Source organism: Tamandua tetradactyla, chromosome 20 (assembly GCF_023851605.1).
Source record: "Tamandua tetradactyla isolate mTamTet1 chromosome 20, mTamTet1.pri, whole genome shotgun sequence".
In the NCBI taxonomy this organism is placed as follows: domain Eukaryota; kingdom Metazoa; phylum Chordata; class Mammalia; order Pilosa; family Myrmecophagidae; genus Tamandua; species Tamandua tetradactyla.
Genome location: NC_135346.1, coordinates 15,320,529 through 15,342,075, shown reverse-complemented (window position 1 = coordinate 15,342,075; position 21,547 = coordinate 15,320,529). Strand labels below are relative to the sequence as shown.

Genomic DNA, 21,547 nt, shown 5'->3' with positions numbered 1-21,547 from the left:
CCATCACATACTAGCGTCATTTCTTTACTTGTCCAAGTGTTATTTTAGGGGGCTGGGCAGGGGTTGGGGGCCCATAAGATGGCTCCTAACCCAGTCATAGCTTTGTACCTCAGGGGGCCCCAAAGATGCTGGATTGAGGAAGTGGCAAGGACCAGCAAGGAGGATGCATCCTTGTTCCCTGCCCTCAGGCAGAGCAGTTTCCCTCACTATTACTCCCGAAGCTCCCCAAGGCCCTTTGCTTTGCATTCTCATCAGAGAGTGAGTTCCCAACAGTCCCTGGGTGTGGGAACCAAAACAGCTGCCACACTGAGGAGGAAGTTCTGAGGTTGCAGAGTCATGGGTTCCTGCAGAAGACTCAATGGCCTGGAAAGCCGGTGCTGGCCAGATTCAGCCAGAGGGGAAGGCAGAGGTTGGCAAGGCCATGGAGGATATCTAGGCCTGGGGGTTCAGCCTCTGGGGGAAGGAAACTGAAGCCTGGGGTGGGACAGTGGTGGCCGAGCAGGACCACTTGGAGGGCAAGCGGGGCCAGGGCTGGAAGCCAGGGATGCTTCTCGCCTGCCTGCCAAATTGCTAGTAAGACAAAGCAGCTCTTCCAGTGGACTCAAAACTCTGCCTTCAAGTCCTGCAGCTTTTAATAGCATCAGACAGAGGGTCCTTACTTTGACTAAAATCGTTACTGAGTAGGAAAAGACAGATTTGCAGAAGGAATGAATTAGGTTTTTGCTATGGTTGTTGGCCTCACTTTATAATAAGGAATTCTGGTATCTATGAAGATAATAATGTGCTCTGTACAAAACATTTTTTTAAGGGGGAACATAGCACTAAATGTAAAGCAAAGTATGTTGAGACCTACCTAGGTCTCATCCTGTCCAGGGGCCCTTGGGGGACCCTAGGCTGTGTGTCCCCCAACCCCTACCCTCAGTCCCCTATGATGTGTTCACCAGATCATATTCCAGTGACCTGTCTGAGCCTATAATCCTCACTAGACTTTAATTTCCTTGAAGGCAAAGACTGTGAAGTATAAACATTTTTTTAATTAATATTTTTTTAGACAATCTGTAGGTTCATAGAACCAACATGCATAAGATATATAAAATCCAGAGTTCCCATATACCACCCTATTATTATTTAACACTTTGCTAATGCAAAAAGCATGGCACATTTGTTATAACTCATAAAAGAACATTTTTATAATTGTGCTTGTAACTAAAGTCCCCCGCTTACAATAGGGTTCATTGTGTTGTGTAGTCCTAGGTTTTTTCTTTTAATTTGTATTATAGTAACATATATATGACCTAAAATTTCTCTTTTTGTATGGTGCAAGCTTCTGTGGCTTACTACCCAGCACAGGCAAGGCACACAGAGACTGCCTACAACTGTCTGCTAGATGCATAAGCAGATTGCACCCATGTCCTCAGAAATACCCCTTCTCATCCCTGCGTGGGTGGAAGGAGGACATTTTAAATTTACAGGGTGTCTTGAAATGCTTTAGACATGGTTTATAGCATATCGCAAAGGTGGACTTAAATAGGTTCAAAAGAAACGAGGTCATCCCTGGATTATATTTGGGAGGAATAAGTACAGTTGGGGTACAGAGTGAACCTGGGACCTCCTCCCTGTTCCAGAAACTCGGGGCTCATCAGGCAGCAGCTTACTGCTATCCCCTCTCCAGAAGCAGAGCCAACCCCACTCAGAGCTCCTAGAGTCAAAGGGGGCCCTTTTCTTAATAGCTCACTGAAGAGGGGAGAATGTAACCAGCACTGGAGAGTTGAGAGGTGATTATTACTGTTTTTGACAGTTTGTTTTGTCTTATCCATGAGGTTTTCTGGCTAGACACAGGAAGAGTTAAAGGGTTGGCATGATGATTCCATATCAGTGATGTCAGGACATGCTGCCCTGTCCCATACCTCCAAGCTGCTGCTCCACCTGACAGCCATGCTCTGACTTCAGCCATTCAAGTCTTTAACTCTTTCTGTGTCTGACCAAGACCTCCAGCCCTTCCTTTCTTCTCAGCCCAGCTGTGTCTCTAGGCAAAGGCTGCTGGGTTTTGTAATCACCCTTCAGAGTCAGGATGGGACCCTGTTTGGCCTCTGCAGAGACATGGCTGGCTGGGAGCCATGGGATGAGATGGTCTGCAGGCCACCTCTGTGGTGGACATTCTGGGTCACCTTATGGCTAGTGGTGCATCTATCCCAGTCTGGTACAGGCCTCAGGCTCAGTCTGGCTGCTCCAATCAGGCAGCTGCAGTTGCTGAGGGGCACTCACCTCTTAGGGCCTCTGGGTCACCAAGGATCCGGTTCAGGGTCTTAGCAGGGATCTTCCCAAAGGCCTCATTGGTTGGGGCCAAGAGCGTGTACTGGCCGTCACCTTCTAAGAGGGTGTTGAGCCCTGATGCGGCGACGGCAGCCTATAGGGAGGGGGAGAGAAAGTGCCCCATGAAGGTCCTGGGGTTCTCTGCAGACTAGTGCTTCACACACACGCACACAGTCTTCCTCAGAAGGCTCAAGGGTTTATAGAAGCCCAAGATGGAAAGACAAGCAGAATCCATGCTCATCTCTTACCACCCCACCAGGGGAGCCTTGCATGGTTTGAGCTCCAGCCACACTGGCCATCTTTCATTTACTTAATGGGCTTCTTCATTTCCCCTCCAGGCCTTTACCTTGCTGTTCCCTCTGCCCTTCTCCCTTTTCTTTGCTTCTCAAACTCCTACTCATTCTTTGGGCCTTGACTAAAATATCATTTATCTTGGGAGTCAGTTTGACACACACCTCCCCATGCCCCTCCCACTGTCCCCCACATACAGGAATGGGCCTGTTATACATGCTTTCACAGCTTGCTCCCTTCTCACGTAATGAAATAGGTATTGGTAATAATTATTTTTGTGAGTTCCATGAGCATACGGATCCCATCTGCATGGCCTCCTCTCCACACAGCACTCAGAACGAGCTTTCAAAAGCACAGATGGCTTCCTGCTGGTCATCGAATGGGGACTGACTCCCCACCTGGTCTGCAAGGCCCTGTGGGATCTGGCCCCTGCCAGCAACTCTGACCTTACCTCCTACTTTTGGTCACTAGTGCTCTTCACTCTGGCTAGACTGGCCTCCTTGCCATTCCTGAGAAAGGCTCTGAGCCTTACCCTTGCTCCCTCCTCCACTGGGTATGCTGCTGTCCCAGCATTTTGCATAACTGACTCATTCTCATTCTTCCTTCCTCAGCTCAAATGTTGTCTCCCCAATGGGTCTTTCCCTGACCTCCTGCTCCCAATTGGCCTACCACCTTGCTTACCACTTCACAGCACTTATCACAGCTGTGGCTACCTCATTTATTTGTTTATTGTCTGTCTTCCCAGATAGAATACAAGCTTCATGAAGGCAGACATTTGTCTGTCTTATTCACCTCTATACCCCAGCATGTTGAACAACAACTAGGAAGTAGTAGGTTCTTAAAAAGTATGTTTTGGAAGAAGGAAAGTTGGGAGTTTGGGAGGGTCAAAGGGAAAGAAGAAAAGAAGAAAGGAAGGAAGGAAGGGAGGAAGGGAGGAAGGGAGGAAGGGAGGAAGGGAGGAAGGGAGGAAGGGAGGAAGGGAGGAAGGAAGGAAGGAAGGAAGGAAGGAAGGAAGGAAGGAAGGAAGGAAGGAAGGAAGGAAAGAAGGAAGGAAGGAAAGAAGGAAGGAAGGAAGGAAAGAAGGAAGGAAGGAAAGAAGGAAGGAAGGAAGGAATATTTGCCATACTTAAACAGTAAGAGAAATTTACTTAATGGGGCACATATTTAATTAAAAATATGTGCTGCCAAGTTCTTAGGAACATCACTCTCTTGCAGACCCCTGACCTTTGGATGACCCCAAAGAAATGCAAAGGAGGGAGGAAGAGCTTAGAGATCCAGGGTCCCCACCTAAGTGCGGCCCCCCACTCCCCAAGGGCCACATCAATGCCAGCCTGGTCCATGGGTGTTTGCCTTTCTGTGTTGGAGATCTCCAAGGGAGGAACCACCCTAGTCCCACGTGATATTGTTTGTGGTCAGGAAGTTCTCCTTGCATCAGGCAAAAACCCTGACAGGGAAGCTGTGTTCACTTCCTCCTGAGCAGCTGTTGCCAAGAGGAACACCCTCTTGCCACACTCCAGTTGTAAGAAAAATGCCTGCTGGGCAGGGAGGAAGGAATCAGAGTAATCAGAGCTAAGTCAGAAATCAAATCCAGACTCCGGTGTCGACACTGGTGGCTTCTCTGCTGACCTGGGGGCCAAAGAAAAAGGGATATGACTGGAGTGGGGAAGTGGGGACTAGAAGCATCATGCAACCTGGCAGGTCTTTACTCAGTCCTTGTTCTGGGGAAAAGAGGCCCTCCCATCTCTAAAACCGATGGAACAGGTCCAGGCAGTTCAAGATTCAAAGAACTCTGCAAGAAAGGACCCATCCTGCTGCAACCACAAACCACTAGACTTTCCAGGGGAGCCAAGAAAAGGGAAAGTTTAACAAAGAAGAAGGCAGGCAAAGGGGATTTCACAGGAGATGATGAAGATATTTCCTTGTAGCCCCACTGAGTTCTTCATGCTCATGGACATTTAGGGAAACTTGCCCCCTGCCTCCCCACAAAAGCCATCCTCCACTCTTCCCTCCAGGGTCCTCTGGGAAGCAGTGTCCCTAGCCTGGGCCTCTGCCCGGGCCATTCCTCACCCGAAGGGTCTCGAAGGTGTCTTCAATCTCGATGATCTGCTGGATGTTGTTGGAGATGGTAGAGATGACCTTGTCAATGAGGTGTACCACACCGTTGGTGGCGTGGTGGTCAGCTTTCAGCAGTCGAGCACAATTGACAGTTACGATCTGCCCAGAGAGGAAGCAAGTATGAACAGTTAAGGCACAGTCCCCAAGCCCCATGGGGTGAAAAACAGTGTTAGTGTTTTCAAACACCATAGTAGAATGTGGGCCCTACAAAATATGGAACTGAAGAGCCCAAGGGGAAGCAGGTAGAAGGAGGCAGGTGGTTGTCTACAGCTTATCTCTGCTGCAGGACAAGACCCCGCAAACCAGCCCTACATATGAGGCCAGGAGTGAGCTGACTGTGGGTAATGGATGATGCTGTGTAACTGGGCATCATCCTACCTACCCCATTGGGATAGTGGTGGATTCGGATGTTTGAATTCTGGTACATAGAGGTGAGGGTCGTGCCATGTTTCAGCTCATCAGTCAGCACTCGCCTGTCCACCATATGGTAGCGAAGGGCGTTGAGCAGCTCTATGTTGACGTTGCTTACAAGGGAGTCCAGCACTTCCTAGAAGGAAGGACAATGTGACAGTTAGGTGATTGCAGACCCCACATTCAAGCTCTGTGATGGGTCCTTGCTATCCTGGGAAACATGCTCAAGTTACAGTGAACCCAGCTTCCATCTGCAAGGATCCCTTCTTAGTCAGCACCAAGGTCTGTCTGTACAGGCGGACTGAGAAGGTATGGGAAACAATACCTGGTGAGATGTATTTTAGCTCAATTTCATGGCTTTAATGGAGAGGTTAAGGAAATGATTTTCTGAAACAGTTGGAAATCAGTGAACTACTACAGGATCCCATTCTTCATGTCCACCCTCCTACCCTACTTTCCTCTGGGAAGTAAGGCCGCCCCCTCTGAAAGGCCCCTAGGCAGAAGGAGCGCATCTCACAGCTGGCAAAGAAGCCCAGGCTTCGTTGCTGGGGGCAAAGATGGTGAAGCTCCCAGGTCCTTCCATCTCAGGCCTCAGCTTCTCTGTGCGGTCCGTGTACAGCTGGGTGGTGGTGGATCCAACAACTCCTAGGGTCTCATAAATGTTTGAGAGCGGTAGGGCTGCAGGGACAGAGGACAGATGGAGGAATGGGCTTCTGGGATCCTATCCCAACCAGACCACACCCTTCTCTGCTGGAGACAGCCTATTGCTAGGGAGCAAAAACCTTGTCACAGGCAAGTTAAAACAGACTCTGTACTTGAGACCAATGGATTGCTCATTTTTAGTCATTTGGATGACAACAGAGAAAAGCTTCTCTTCTTAGACATTTTAGTAATACAGGGAGGAATGTTCCAGAAATAGCTATCCTCATCATAAACTAGTTACTGAAACTGATTCACTAATGGCTTCTACGAGGATGAAAGAACTTTACAAATCTTTGGTGTATTTCGTGTATTTGCAAATAATACTTCACTTCCTAAAAGTAGCTTGAAGTTTAGAAGGGCCTTGTCCTCAGACAGCAAGGATAAGGTTCACTTCAGAGGGTGTGACACTGATGTGCAGAGGTGAGCTTCCCTTCTAAGGCAGACTACTTTGCCCATTCCACTCACCCCACCTATCCTCCCATTTAAGTCAGTAATGTGCCGACCACACTCTCCTCATGACCTTGGCACCAATGAAATTGCCACCTTCACCCTTTTTAAGTCTCAGTCTCACTTTCTTAACCAATAAAATAGCTACTATTTCAAAGTTAGCAAAACAAAACAAGATAAAACTCCTCCGCACAATCCCTGGTGGTGTGGAACTAAATGGATGGCTTTGATAAAATTCACAGGTGCCACACTGTCTTTGGCCCAGCTGTGGGCCCTTTGTTGACTCTGGCTAAGCCCACCCAGACTGGTGCTCTCCTCCCTATGGAACTCCAGTGGGCCAACTCTGACCCCGGCCAGAGGCCCAGCCTATCCCACCTTTCCCCTAGCAGGGCTGGTCAGAAACTGAAGGGCTCTTAGGCCAACCCTCCTGGATGCAATGAGAATCACTCCCAGTTAGAGATAACAAGGCCAGGGAACCTGCATGTGACGAAAGGAACACAGGCAGGTCAGAATTCCAGTCTGTTCTACCAGCTGGCTAAGGAGCTAAGCTTGGACTGGAAAGGTCAGGGTAAGAAGCTCATTGTTCCCAGCTTTCATTCCTCCGCTCCTCAAACAGAACTTAGAGGTCAGTGAGCACTTGGGGAGACTCTGCTGTCTTTTACATGGGTGTTTGTTTCTCTCTTCCACCTGTCCCCTCCATCCATAATAACACACAAGGCCTGGCTTACTCACCTGCTGGACAACCCTTCTCTCCTGGGACCTTTTCATATCCAGGACAGCACTCATAGCTGATGATTCTGCAATCAGACAGACAGACATGTTGTGTTAGGCAGGGCTTTGATTCCTCCTCATATTTCATCTGGTCCTTTTCCAGGAAGAATTGCCTCCATTGCTAAGGAACAGGATGCTGGGTGAAATAGACTGCTCTCATTAGTTTACTTGCTAAGCCATTTTTATGCCTTTCATTGGCCAGGAACTTGTCCCTCCTCATCAACTTTGTAGGTTGTCATCACCTACAGAGACCACCTGGGCAACAGTCAGAGGACTGCAGCAGCATGTTCTGTAGTGTGATTACTGCACAGAGAACTGATTTCCAGAATGATTCATGGGAAACCCAATGGCTAGTGCATGTGAAGGGCAGCAGGAACAGCAGCAGGAGCCCCGAACCAGGAGTTCTAGCTCTGGGTCTGCTGTTAACCAGCTGGGACTTCCAGAGCCAGTCCCTTCGCTTCTCTGGGATTCGGTTTTCCCATCTGCAAGACACATGTATGTATGGTGAGGCGGTCATTGAATTAAATCTCTCATGTCCTTTCTAGCTTTCTGATTTAATGATCAAGAAGAAGGGCAGTATATATATATGATCATCACATTTCCCTAGATTTTACAATCAAACTTTAAAACTTTAAAAATAAAAAAAACAAATCTCCTCTTATCAAGGTGCTTGCTTTTTTTACATTCAATTAAAAAATTTTGAATCTGTAAAAATATTTAAATGGTTCAAGTATTAAAATATACAAAGTATAATACAGTAAAGAGCTCCTCAAACACCCCCATTCTTCAGCCATCCCACTGTCCTTCCAAGAGTCAAGCAATATAGCCAGTTTGTAGATTATTTTTTGCATTTGGATGAAAACAAGATTGGCAGGATACAGTTTTAAATGTTGAAATTGTTTGGTCAGAAAAGCAAAAACCTTTTCCTTTGCTAACTCAGACCAATCCATTATGGAACAAATTACTATGAGGAATCATTTACCACTGTGGAAGGTCTGAAAACATAGCCTCAGCCAACACAATACCCTGGGGAAGCCCACAAGACTGAACATTTTGAATGACGGTGCAAGGAAGCAAGTGTCCTAAAAGTCTAAACCTAAGAAAGACTTGCTTAAAAATCCATCCCCAAAGTTCTAACTAAGGCTGCCCCTGTACCCACAGCATGACCACAGCTACTCCTGGGCAGCCTTAGATGTGACAGCCATGTTCTTCTGCTTCCTTTCTTATGCATACTTATGCCCTTTGGGACAAGGAAGAACTCAAGACTTCATTTGCAGCGCTTTACCACTGAACTGCTCACTGCGGGACTCTCACAGGATGTATAATGGCATCAGCAGAAAAGACGTTGGCAAATCAAGAAGAACTATGGGCACTGGGGAGCTGGAGTTGTGCTTTTAGTGTGCTGGGATATTGTACTCTTGTTAATTCAATTGAAGTCCTCTCAGGGAAGCCTTGGTCAGTCATGAGAGTAAAGCCTGGCTTATCTGTTATCCAGGGGGGTGTTTCAGACACAGATCAGCCAGAGTTCTCAGGCTGTCAGGGAGCTGAACATGCCACTCAGCCAAAAATGGCCCTCCAAGAAATGACTGCAGAATGACAAGCTTTGCGTATCCTTGTTTGGACTGCTCTCTCTGACCTCCTGCCTTCTTCTTTCCCTCCTTTCTGGCCCTCTTCCTATCCTGTCCTTATCTAATCTTTCACCCCTGTCCTTATAAGGCTAATTAGGCTGGTGGCCTCAGGACTGACCTTGACCAACTTACAATTTTATCCTCAGAAACTGAAGTCATCTTCTGCAACTAAAGTGAGATTTGATTGATGCACAACTTTTCAAAAGCAGTGTGGTATGATGGAAACAGCTTCAGAGTCAGAAGACTTGGTTTGTGATAAATCATTAGGTAGCAGGGTGACCATGAAAATAACTTTTTCTCTGGGTCTCTAGCTCTTCATCTATAAAATAGGGTGAAGTTAAACTGGATGACCTTTAAGTTTCCTTCCAAAGAAGAGCCACGTTTCCCCTGATAATCCATCCCAGCACCCAATGGGACAGCTGTGGGCACCTGGAAGGAGACTGTCCATCAGCTTCTCTCAGCTAAACCTAGGGAGGGCTCTCATTCTTGAACCTAATAGGACCTGGGGACATGCAAGCCTTCTCTGACAAGTATCAGTGCTCTGTGGCTGCGGTTGGGAGGTGGGATTAGGTCAAGTCGCCCAAGGCTTAGTTTCTTTTTCAAAGTGCCAGTGTTCACTGCCATGGAGTTGGAGAGACAGAATTGGAGGATCTATCTTACTCTCAAGGTACTTCTCATCTCCTGGGGCGCCTGTACATATGGATGCTTCACACTCCATGGTTTGGAGACCCCACTAAGCTGGCCGAAGATTCTTCTTCCATGGTGCCAGCTTTTTAGTTCTAGCCCCCAAACAATGAGAGCTGAACAGCTCAGGTGGCCTCACAAGGATTTCACCAATGACAAAAGAAATCTGACTCCCCAAGTGTTGAACTTACTGGTTCTTGCGATCAGAGAAGGAGATATGGCACCAGGGTAAAAGCGTGCTGAGTGACTGGGAAGGAAAGGACGAATCTAAGCAGTAAAGTCTCAGAGAAGGATATTTAGGATGAAATCAGAAAACTTAAGAGCTCTGAAGGGGGTAGGGGTTTCTTCGGATCACAGCTGGGGAAGGGCTGACCTAGGACTATTCTCATCAACTTCAATCCTATTTCTATTGCTTTCTTTTTAACTATAAATTTGTTTATTTATTGTGATATATTCATGTACCATATAATCAACCCAAAGCAAATTAATGTTACACAGTATCATCACCTAGTTGTGCAATCATCACACTCAATTTTACATTTTTTTCATTACTCCAAAAAGAAAAATAATAAACAGACACAGAAAAGAAAACACAAAACACCCCATATCTCTTACCCCCTTCTATTACTGACCTCTAGTATTGATGTGGTACATTATTTCTTTCTATTACCTTTAACAGTAAAAATATTTGGGGGAAGTGGACTGATCCGGAAAGTTTGACATATGGAGGGGTCAGGGACCCTAAAATGTAGTTGGGGCTAGCCCTTGTCAGCACTCCCTGTGCCGATTTCCCTGGGGCTTTCTACACCCATGTTTCACAGAGGTTGATCAGGGCTGAGCTCTGCTTTCACATGTGAATAGCTGACAGGCACACTAAGCACAGCAGAGACTCAGTCCTCCATGCCACAAAGCCTCCCGCAGCCGAAGGCCTTTTCCTGGTTAACTGAGTGTGGTTCTCTGCCAGGAAGCCTTTCTCCGAATCCTCTCACCTCTGCTGACCTCTCCCTCCTCTGCACTCCTGCGACTCACAGTCTGGCATTTCTGCAACTCTCTAAGGGCTCAGGTATGAGTCATGCCTTTGCAGCCTGAGAGTGGCACGCCTTGTGGTTTGACATGGTTCCAAAGCTGGTGGTTTACCTGCTCCCAACTGTCCCAACAAAACCATCCCTTCTCAGAACACGTCGGCATAGCCCCAGAGAAGCAGAGAGCAGCTGTAAGTTAGAAGAGAAGATTGCTCATCGAGATGATCTTGACCAAACGTTTCCAGACTGGGATGTCCAAAACAGTGCCCACACCACCCCTGCCTATTCCCAGTCCACCATTCTCCGGGCCTGGAGGCAATACTGGGCTGTGGATTAACTGCAGAGTTGTGGGTTTGATGATATTGCGCTAGGATGAATGCAGGAAAGGATGGAAACCATAGAGACCCACCTGCCTGTGTCCCACCAATTCCTAGGCGTCCCTGCTCAGAAAGGACCAATCTGTTGGACTCTGAATCTAATCTCATCAACAAAAGCTCTTCTGATTAAAGGCTTCTGGCTTTTCTTTGCCAGACACAGTGTAGCAATAAAAGCCTCAGATCAGAAAACACATATGTATTAGGGCAGTGAGATATTAATTGCCTTGTTCCGATTTCCCAGGTCAGAAAAATAATTTCCCAGGTCAGAAGAAGAGAGTGAGGGAAGGTGCCTGATAAAAGAAGGGCATTTAGAGGGGGCAAAATATAGTCCCAATCCAAGATCTAGGAATAGAGATGGTTCAGGGAGCTTGTCTCTGTTCTCCTCTAACATCTTTATTCATGACTGAATAAAAAGGGAAGTATTGGTATTTCATTTTCCAATAAGTTAATATTATATTTTCCAATAAGTTAATATAATAAGTTAAAACAATCACTCTCTCCCAAACGCACTACCGTTGTGGCTGTAAATGCCTGGGGATTAACTAAACCCTGGGAAGTGGGAGGGGCCAGGAACGGAGCCTGAGAGCCAGTCTCCTGTAACAGCAGGTAAATTACTCAGTGTGTCGGGGTTTCCAAGCAGAATCCCAGAGCAAACACAGACCGACACTGTCTAGACATTCGACATGCCCCATAGGCTGCCTGCCTAGAGTGGCTCATTTTCTGTAATCCTGACCTTGGAAATGCTGCAGCTTAGATTCTTCAGGATCTCCAGGTAGAAAACCAGGGCTTGCTTTACCCTCCAGTCCATCATCAAAGGCCCCAACCACTACCCCATTCACCAGGGTCCAGAGATTGGTTAGTGATGAGGGCTGAGTCTTCAGAAAATGTTCTTAAGATTTTGGGGTAATTTGTTTGTGTGTGATGTGTGAGAGCATTTTGGAGGCTCCTGGATGCTGACTGTGTCTCCTCACATGCCATGTCCTCCATCAGACTAGGGGTGTTGGGCAGCACCCTGGGGTTTCTGCTGATCCTAGAAAGGGGCTTCTACAGTCTTGCAGTGACGTTATCAACAGGGCAATGTAAGATATCCTCTGGAAGAGTCTCCCCTCTGAATTGACTAGTAAATGGACAAATCCCACTTGCTTGGAACTCTGGAGTATGATAGAGATTGGTTAGAAACTTCACTTCAAACACTGAATTGAAGAAAAAGAAAAAAACAAGCACCACCCAAAACAGGTAGGAGATCTATGACCCAGACCTGCCAGTCTGGACTCCTCCCCCTCACACAGCCCATGCAGCTTTAGAGCCACACAGAGGCAGCATGGCCTCGAGCCTCTGGAGTGGCCTTGGATGCAGACTATAGGCCACCCACAGCCATGAGGTAGGACCCCATTTGTATCCGGACACAGGGTCCAAAGTCTGTAAGACCCGGGGTGGGACACAAACAGCTGAGAAGTGCCACAAATAAAAGTGTCCCAGGAAACAAAAGTGCCTCCAGGAAACAACAGAACAATTGTTGTTGGTTGCCAGAACTATTGGCAAGAGGTGCACACACACAACCCAGTCTCTGATTGCTGGGCAACCTAAATGCAAAATAGACCTTTCTGGATTGACCCCATCTGGCTCCTGGGTTGGGATACCCTAATGGAGAAGTATCCAGAAGTCAGAAATCCTCATGGAAACAAAAAGGGGGTAGAGCGAGGTGGGGAACTGAACTGCTATAAGGTAGAATGGGTCCCAGAACTGAAAAGTGTAATGAAAAGGGGCACTGAGTGTGGGAGAGAATTTAAACAAATCATAGAACTGGGCAGAAAATTCTGCATGAAAACAAACAGAACAGTTCAGGATACCCAGAGAAAGGACACAGTGTAGGAAGCTTTCTCCTTGAGGTGAAGCAATTGCACATAAAAGTTCATCTTAAAAGTTGTGCCATATATCCAGGGCAAGAATTAGGTACATAAGAGCTGAGAAAAAAGATAATCCATGCAAATAGTAACCAAAAGAGAGCTGGGGTAGCTGTACTAATATTGGACAAAATGGACTTTAAGTCAAAAGCTCTTACAAGAGACAAAAAGGACATTATATATTAATAAAAGGGTCAATCTGCCAAGAAGAAATAAGAATCATAAATATTTATGTGCCTAACCATGGTGCCCCAAAATACATTTTGCCAAAAACACTGGCAAAAATGAAGGGCAAAATAGACAGCTCTACAAGAATAGTTGCAGACTTCAATATACCACTCTCTTCAATAGATAGAACATCTAGACAGAAGAACAATAAGGCTTAGAAAACTTGAATAATATGATAAACGAACTAGACCTAACAGACATATACAAAACATTGCACTCCAAACAGCAGAATATACATTCTTCTCAAGTGCACATGGATCCTTCTCTGAGACAGACCACATGTTGGATCACAAAAGTGTGTCAGTATACTGAAAATGACTGAAATTATACAAAGCATCTTTTCTGGCCACAATGGAATGAAGCTGGAAATCAATAACAGGCAGAGAACTGGAAAATCCACAAATATATGGAAGTTAAATAACACATTCTTAAACAATCAATAGGTCAAAGAAGAAATTGCAAGAGAAATCAGTAAATATCTTGAGATGAATGAAAATGAGAACACAACATATCAAAACTTATAGGATGGAGTAAAGGTAGTGTTGAGTAGAAAATTTATAGCCCTAAATGTTTACATTAAAAAAGAAGAAAGAGCTAAAATTAAAGACCTAACTGCACAGCAGGAGGAACTAGAAAAAGAAGAGCAGTCAACCCAAAGCAAGCAGAAGGAAAGAAACAATAAATATTAGAATAGAAATAAATGTAATAGAGAATAAAAAAGAACAATTTAGCAAAACTAAAACTTAGTTCTTTGAAAAGATCAATAAAATTGATAAACCTCAGGCCAATGAGAATCATCATCCAATTGATTAAAAAAATTGATAAACCTTTAGCTAAACTGACAATGAAAAAAAAAGAGAGGACACAAATAAAATCAGAAATGAGAAGGGGACATTACTACTGACCCCACAGAAAGAAAAAGGATCATAAGAAGATTCCACAAACAACTGTATGCCAACAAATTAGACAAACTAGATTAAATGGATGAATTCCTAGGAACCCACAAACAACCTAAGTTATCTAGAAGAGCTAGAAACTCTTAACAGACCATTTACAAGTAAAGAGATTGAATTAGTATTAAAAAACCTCCCAATGAAGAAAAGCCCAGGATGGCTTCACAGGGAAATTCTACTAACCATTTCAAGAAGAATAGATATCAATCCTGCTCAAACTCTTCTAAAAAACTGAAGAGGTGGGAACACCACCTAACTCATTCCATGAGGCTAACATGGAATGTTACCCTAATACTAAGCCAGATAAAAATACTACAAGAAAAGAAAAGTATAGACCAATTTCTCTTATGAATAAGATCCAAAAATCTTCAACAAAATACTGGCAGATTGGATCCAACACCAAATTAAAAGAATTATACACCATGACCAAGTGGGATTTATCCTAGGTATGCAGGGTGCCTAACCATAAGAAAATAAACTAATGTAATATGCCACATTAACAAAATGAAGGGTAAAAACCACATGAACATCTCATTGATGCAGAAAAGGCACATGACAAAACCCAGAATCATTTCTTGTTTAAAAACACTTAGAACAATAGGAACAGAAGGAAACTTTTTCAACATGATAAAGGACATATATGAAAAACCCACTGCTAACATCATACTCAATGGTGAAAGACTGAAAGCTTTCCCTCTAAAATCTAGAACAAGACAAGGATACCCACTGTCACCACTCTTATCCATTATTGTACTGGAAGTTCTAGCCAGAGCAATTAGATAAGAAAATAAATAAAAGGCATTCAAATTGGAAAGGAAGAAGTGAAACTCTCACTATTTGCAGATGACATGATCCTATATAAAGAAAGTCCTGAAAAAGCTACAACAAAGTTACTAGACCTAATAGACAAATTTAGCAAAATGTCAGAGTACAAGATAAACTCATAAAAATCAATAGTGTTTCTATATACTAGTAATGAGCAATCTGAGGAATATATCAAGAAAAATTCCATTTATTTTATATATATATAGAGAGAGAGTAAATGTATTTGCTATATATATATAGCAAATAAAGTTTATCCCTTGATATTTGAATATAGGAATTAAATATCAAGGGATAAACTTAACCAAGGATGTAAAGGACTTATATGTGGAAATCTACAAAACTTTGCTAAAAGCAATCAAAGAAGAGCTAAATAAATGGGAGGACATCCCATGTTCATGGTTGGGAAGACTAAATATTGTTAAGATGTCACATCTACCCAAAATGACTTAACGATTCAATAAAATTAATCAAAATTCTAACATCTGACTTTGAAGAAATGGAAAATCCAGTCATCAAATTTATTTGGAAAGGAAGAGTTCCTGAACAGCCAAAACTATCTTGAAAAATGACAATTCTGGAGGGCTCACACTTCTTGACTTTAAGACTTATTACAAAGCCACAGTGATCAAAACAGCATGATTCTGGCACAAGGACAGATATACAGACCAATGTAATCAAATTGAGAGTTCAGAAATAGACCCTCAAATCAAGACCAATTCATTTCTGACAAGGTTGCCAATTTCTCTCAATTGTGTAAAATAGTCTCTTTAACAAATGGTGCTGGGAGAACTGAATATCAATTTGCAAAAGAATGAAGGGGGACCTCTATCTCATACCATATATAAAAATTAACTCAAGATGGATAAAAGCTTAAATATAAGAACCGGACTGTAAAACTCCCAGAAGAAAACATAGGGAAGCATCTTTAGGACTTTTTGTTAGGCAATGCTTTGTTAGACTTTACACCCAAAGCACAAGCAATGAAAGAAAAAATAGATAAATACGACCTCATTAAAATTAAACACTTTCATACCTCAAAGGACTTCATGATGAGAGTAAAATGACAACCTACACAATGGGAGAAAATATTTAGAAAGCACATATTTGGTAAGGGTTTAATATCCAGAATATATAAAGAAATCCTTCAACTCAACAACAAAAAGATAAACCCAATTTTAAAATGGGCAAAAGACTTGAATAGACATTTCTCCAAAGAATATATATATACACAAATGGCAAAAAAGCACAGGAAAAGATGCTCAGCATGATTAGCCATCAGGGAAATGCAAGTCAAAATCACAATGAAACTGTTTCACACCCACCAGAATGACTACTATTAAAAAAAAAAAATTACAAGTGTTGGAGAGAATGTTGAGAAATAGGAGCACTCATTCATTGCTGGTGAGAATGTAAAATGATGCAGCTGCTTTGGAAGACAGTTTGACAAGTCTTAAAGCAAAGTATAGAATTACGATATGACCCAGCAATCCTATTTCTAGGTATATACCCAAATGAATTGAAAGCAGGGACTCGAACAGAAATTTGCATACTGATGTTCACAGCAGCACTATTCACAATTTCAAAAAGACGGAAGGAACCTAGTATCTATCAACAGATGAATGGCTAAACAAAATGTGGTATATATACATACAATGGGATGTTATTCAGCAGTAAAAAGGAATGAAGTTCCGATTCATGTGATGACCTGGAAGAACCTTGAAGATATCATTATCAGACACAAAAAGACAAATAGTGTATGATCTCACTGATGCGAAATAATTGAAATAAGCCAATTCAGAGTCAGAATTTAGAATATAGCTACCTGGGACAGAGCTAGTGGTAGGGAATGGGGAGTGAATGCTTAAATAGTGTTTCTGTTTAGATTGTGGTGATGGTAGCACAACATTGTGAATGTAATTAACAGCACTGAAATACATATTTTCATTCTAAAATTTCCTCTTCTAACCATATTTCATGTGGCTAGAAGAGGAAATTTTAGGTTGTATAACAATTACTTGAATAGAAATTAAAAACAAAACAAAACATAGGTTGTGCAACAAAACAGTGAACCTTATTGTAAACACGGACAGTGAATAATACAGTTATAAAAATGTTCATTTGTGAATTATAAAAAATGTACCACAGTAATGCAAGGTGTTAATAATAGGGAGGTAGATGATAACTCCATATCTTACATATTTTATGCATGATTTTTCTATAAACCTATAACTTCATAATAAAAAATGAGATGGGGTGGGGCAGCTTCTGCTGACCCTGAGGAGGGCCTGTCTCTGGATCCCTCAACCACAGGTGTTGAGGGCTATAGATTGCTCTCTGGGGCAGTTCATCTAGGGCCTCCAGGGCCACTCACTGGGGATCTCCCCATACCATTAACATAAACTGCTAGGCTTGATTCTCCCTGAGAGGCAGCACAGTTGAGTGGGCAGATCTCCCCACTTAGCAGCTGGATGACTTTGAGCAGGTGACTTAGGCTCTCTGAGGCTCAGTCTCCCCTTTTGTAAATGGGCTAACAATCAAACTGATCACATAGGGTGATCATAAGAATTGAATGATCTAACACATGAGAAGAACTTAGTAGAATGCCTGATATTTATGAAGCTCAGTTGTGGAGCATCTTCTAATAAACTCCTGGTATAAACCTTAAAATTGAAGTTTGGTTAATAACTTCATTGAAAACAATGTCCTGCATGAGACCACTGATCAAATCACATTGAAATAAATAAATCCCCCATAACACATCAATAGTTATAGCCTGTATTAGTTTCCCATTGCTGCTATAACAAGTGAACACAAATTTAGTGGCTTAATACAGTTCTGGAGGTGAGAAGACTGAAATTGATTTTATGGGACTAAAATCACCAGCTACATTTCTTCTAGATATTCTAGGGGAAAATTCACTCATCGCTTTTTCTAATTTTTGTAGAGGCTGCTTGCAACCCTTAGCTCATGGCCATATCACTCCAACTTCAGCTTTTGTTGTCACATCTCCCTCTCTCACTCTGACCTCCTTCGTTTCTCCTATAAGTACCCTTATGATTCTATTGGGCCCACGTGGAAATAATCCAGGATAACCTCCCTATCCCCAAATCCTTAACTCACTCACAACTGCAAAATCCCTTTTGCAAAGTAAGGTAACATGCTCATGGCATATACACAGTAGATCTTTGTGGACATTTGTTATTCAGCCTACCACAGGGCCTTACCACAATGGGTACATGGAGTCCTGTGAGTAGTTAACAGAACCAGTTTCCATGTCACATAAGCAGCCTCCCAGACATTTACAGGGATGGGACAGAGCCTTCAGGAAGCACTGCCCAACGGAGGTGTTTGTGAGTCCCTGTTTGTCTAATCTCAGTTATCCTGGAGCACAGCACAGGAAATATGGAACAAGGAAGGAGGTGCTGGTATATGGACTAGAGACAGCCTGGCTTCTCACCAGCTTCTTCTATTTCCACTCAGGACCAGGATTGTGGAATGTGGGGAAGGAAGAAAAAGGATGGCTTTTCTTCACTCAGCTTCACTTCAAATTTCTCTGGGTGCCCTGCACAGAATGAGATCTACTGGAAATATCTCTGCCAGCTAATGGAAAAGCTCATCTCTACAACAGCTAGCTTTGGTAAAAGTTAATTCTAAACTTTAATGCAGCACTGAGGAAGTATTAATATTTCAGCCCTTGGGCAAAGAAATGTTTGCTACTATAGAAATAGGAGTGTCCTGCTAGCTCATCTCAACTCTGGAATGGCTTTTGCTCTGCTATAATGGGCTGCTCATAAAACAATCTCCAGACTTTTGGAATGGACATATGCCACCCCTACTTTCTGCTTGCTCCAGCACTGGTCCTCTCTGTGTCACAATTATGATATCTGAGCTCCTGATACATCTTCATGATGTCAACTCCAACTTGGTCATTAAATAGGTCTCCTTCTCGGCAAGGCTCACACAAAGATAGCCTGTCGAGAGGCAGCAAGCCTTCCTGGTTACAATTTCCTGAACCATTGCTCAAGTTGATGTAAGTAAACATTTTATGGTCACTAATCAGACTGGGTCCTGAAATCACAGAGTAGGATGTTATCCTCCCCTTAAGCCCATTCATTTGATTAAGCCATTGTATCACTTTGGTGCATTTTAGGATCTGAAATCAAAGAAAGTGAATTTCCAAGTAATAAAATTCACTAATGAGAGGCCCATTTCTAAGTATTTCCTGTAAAAAGATTGACATTAAACTCAAAGATAGAACCAAAGATTTAGGTTCCTCTCTTTTGGGACATGCAGAAAAGTGACCATCTGAAGCCATGGGGTTAACAAGGTAACTTTGCCTGATGAGTACAGTGCTGAGTGTGGCCAGTCCTCTCCTCTTCCTGGAGGTGGAGTTCAGGGCATTGTGGCAGCAGACAAGTGACTCCAAGATCCTATCTTCCTGGGCCTATCTGTGTGTGATCTAGCCTACAAAGCCTTCACTCCCTGTCCTTGGTGTCTCTTGTCTGCGTTCTAGTTCAAGTTCTCTTTCTAATCTTGGTCCCTGGATGACCTGTCTCTGCCACCTACACTGTGACAGTTTGCTGTCTTTCATCTTAACATACCTCTGCTCCAGCTGCTTCTCTGGGTCTTGCTAGGAAAATTCCTATTGTTCATGTTGGCCAATGTGCCAATGACCACCAGATTCCCCACTTTCTAGTCTGTTCATCACACAAATAAATGCAGGCAGAGATCACTTTCATCAGGATGATGCTGACTCTGACCTGCACAGCCCTCTCCCCTCCTCTTCCTCACCACCCATGCCACTTAATTCTGGCCATGTGGTGATCAGGTGGCAGCTCCCAAGTACCCACATGAACTGCTTGCTTTGGTGCTCTTATTCAGCTTTCTTTGGGCAACAGAGATGAGTTCAACCTCTTCCTCTTTCTCTATCTGAGTTCTCTGGATCTTTTCCAAGTCAGCTCCACCTTCCTGATATCGCATGTGATGTTTCAGGAAGGGTCTCTCTTCTTCTGGTTCATGAAATTTTACATCAGCTCATGTTTTCCTATCCTCACTTCCTCTTTTTGAAGCTGTCCAAAAGCAATGGCCACATGAAAGTGTCGGATATGACTATTTCCTTCCGGTATTATAAAATCAGGTCAACAGCTGGGATCGGGCATTGGGCTTTGCTTGTCTCCATGCTAAACCTCACTTGTCCCACCCACACCCCACCCATCTTTCTTCCTTCTTCCACCCTGGGCTCTCCTCTGTACTCAATGGTGTGAGGGTGCTGTGCCATCACACCAACCCACTCCCAGAGGGGAAAACATGGTCAGCAGGAACTATTTGCCAACACACAGCTATATTTCTTGTGCCTTGTTCAGACCTGAAGATAGAGAAGAATGTAGGTGACAAGTCAATGATCCATGGCAATTCATCATTGACAACAGTTTCAGCTTGGAAGTTTTTGGGGAATATTATCAAGCTACTGATGCTTCAATATAGGGCACCCTAAATCAAGATGGCAAATGCCACCTCAATGCCAGCTTGCCATCATAATTGGGTCCCACTTTAGGGAAACCTGAATTAACTAAAAGTCTCAGCTTTTTCAAATCCAGAGCTCTAATATGCAGGAGAAAATTATTTGCTTGGCACCAGTACTTCGGCTACCTTCCAAGGAGCAATTTTATGGGGGCTGGCTTTTTTTAATTTTAATTATTTGGGCACCATGGGAGGATATGAAGCATAGAACTTGCATAATCTCTATTTGTCTCAATGGCAGGAGTTATTGTTGGACATTTGTTCATTGAACCTGGGAGATGTATCCTCCAAAATGACTCAACATTCAGCATTGAGGCTGGGTTCTCCAACAGGCAGGGGGTAAGCTGTCCTGGGATGGCCCTCCACCAAGGAACTTTTGGTCTCTCTCCAGCACTGCCAAGATTCCTAATGTCTTTTGCATTAAACTAGGATTGCTAATTGCCTAACACAATCAGGGTCGCAAACTGGGGTATTTATTTCCATGCATATTTTAAGGAAAGAGTGTTTTCTCTCACTTCAGTTGGTTATTAAGTTAGAAAAAATTTCTGCTCAAAGACAATGTCACAAGCAATAAATATGAAAATCCCCAGCATTGGAAAGTGTTCAAGATAGAGACACTGAAATCTCTTAATCCTCATATTGTGCAGACAAGCGGAAGATCAGGTTCACAATTGCTCAGGAGGTTTCCCACAACACATCTTCCTATCTGCAGGAGACAATCAGCTTCGAAATCTGTTGACAGCTGACACCAAAACAGATTAGATTTCTCTGGAATTCTAAAAGTTTCTGTAGGAACATGCATGCAACTGTGTTTGCCCCAGGCAGGCGGGCAGTCAATTGGGGTGAACACTGTTTCTTCTAGGCTGACAGAGGTACCAACAAGTCCTACTGGAACCACACTGGTTCACACCCTGTTGGCACTCTCAGTTCTGTTGGTGCGTCCTAGATTTGCAAATTCTGGGGTAACAGTAATAGCAGCTAGTATTTACTGACTGCTTTCTATATGCCAGGCAGCATATTCAGCACTATATGCACTATTTCATACAATCCTCATGACAACCCTATCAGATAGGTCCTATTGCTATTCTCATTTTAAAGATGAGGCAATTGAGAGCTCCTAAAGTGAAATGATTTGTCCAGGTGAGTGGCAGGAACAGGGAATGCACCAGGCAGACTGAGTCTATGTTCTTAATGTTCAGGACTGTCTCATAATGTGCCTAGTTGCAGGTTCTCTCTGCCTTTTTGGTTTGTCCTTAGGACTCAGAGCAGGTGTGGTGCTTTTTACTATAAACTCACCAATGGTCTTTCTTTCCCAGTCACGTGCTGGTGGCTTCTCCACTAAGTATTTGTATCATT

At 43.6% G+C, this 21,547-nt stretch overlaps 1 protein-coding gene across 3 annotated transcripts in view; it reads right to left on the bottom strand.

The window, feature by feature from the left end:
- The window catches only part of TGFBI (transforming growth factor beta induced), a 168,636-nt gene that overhangs the window by 11,126 nt on the left and 135,963 nt on the right, over positions 1–21,547 (bottom strand). For all 3 annotated transcript variants that reach the window (XM_077138515.1, XM_077138517.1, XM_077138516.1), the window contains 5 exons: positions 7,012–7,076; positions 5,648–5,808; positions 5,102–5,266; positions 4,672–4,818; positions 2,266–2,407 (listed from right to left, as the gene is read on the bottom strand). In XM_077138515.1, coding sequence (XP_076994630.1) covers positions 2,266–2,407; positions 4,672–4,818; positions 5,102–5,266; positions 5,648–5,808; positions 7,012–7,076 — 680 coding nt within the window. The remainder of the gene's footprint in view (positions 1–2,265; positions 2,408–4,671; positions 4,819–5,101; positions 5,267–5,647; positions 5,809–7,011; positions 7,077–21,547) is intronic.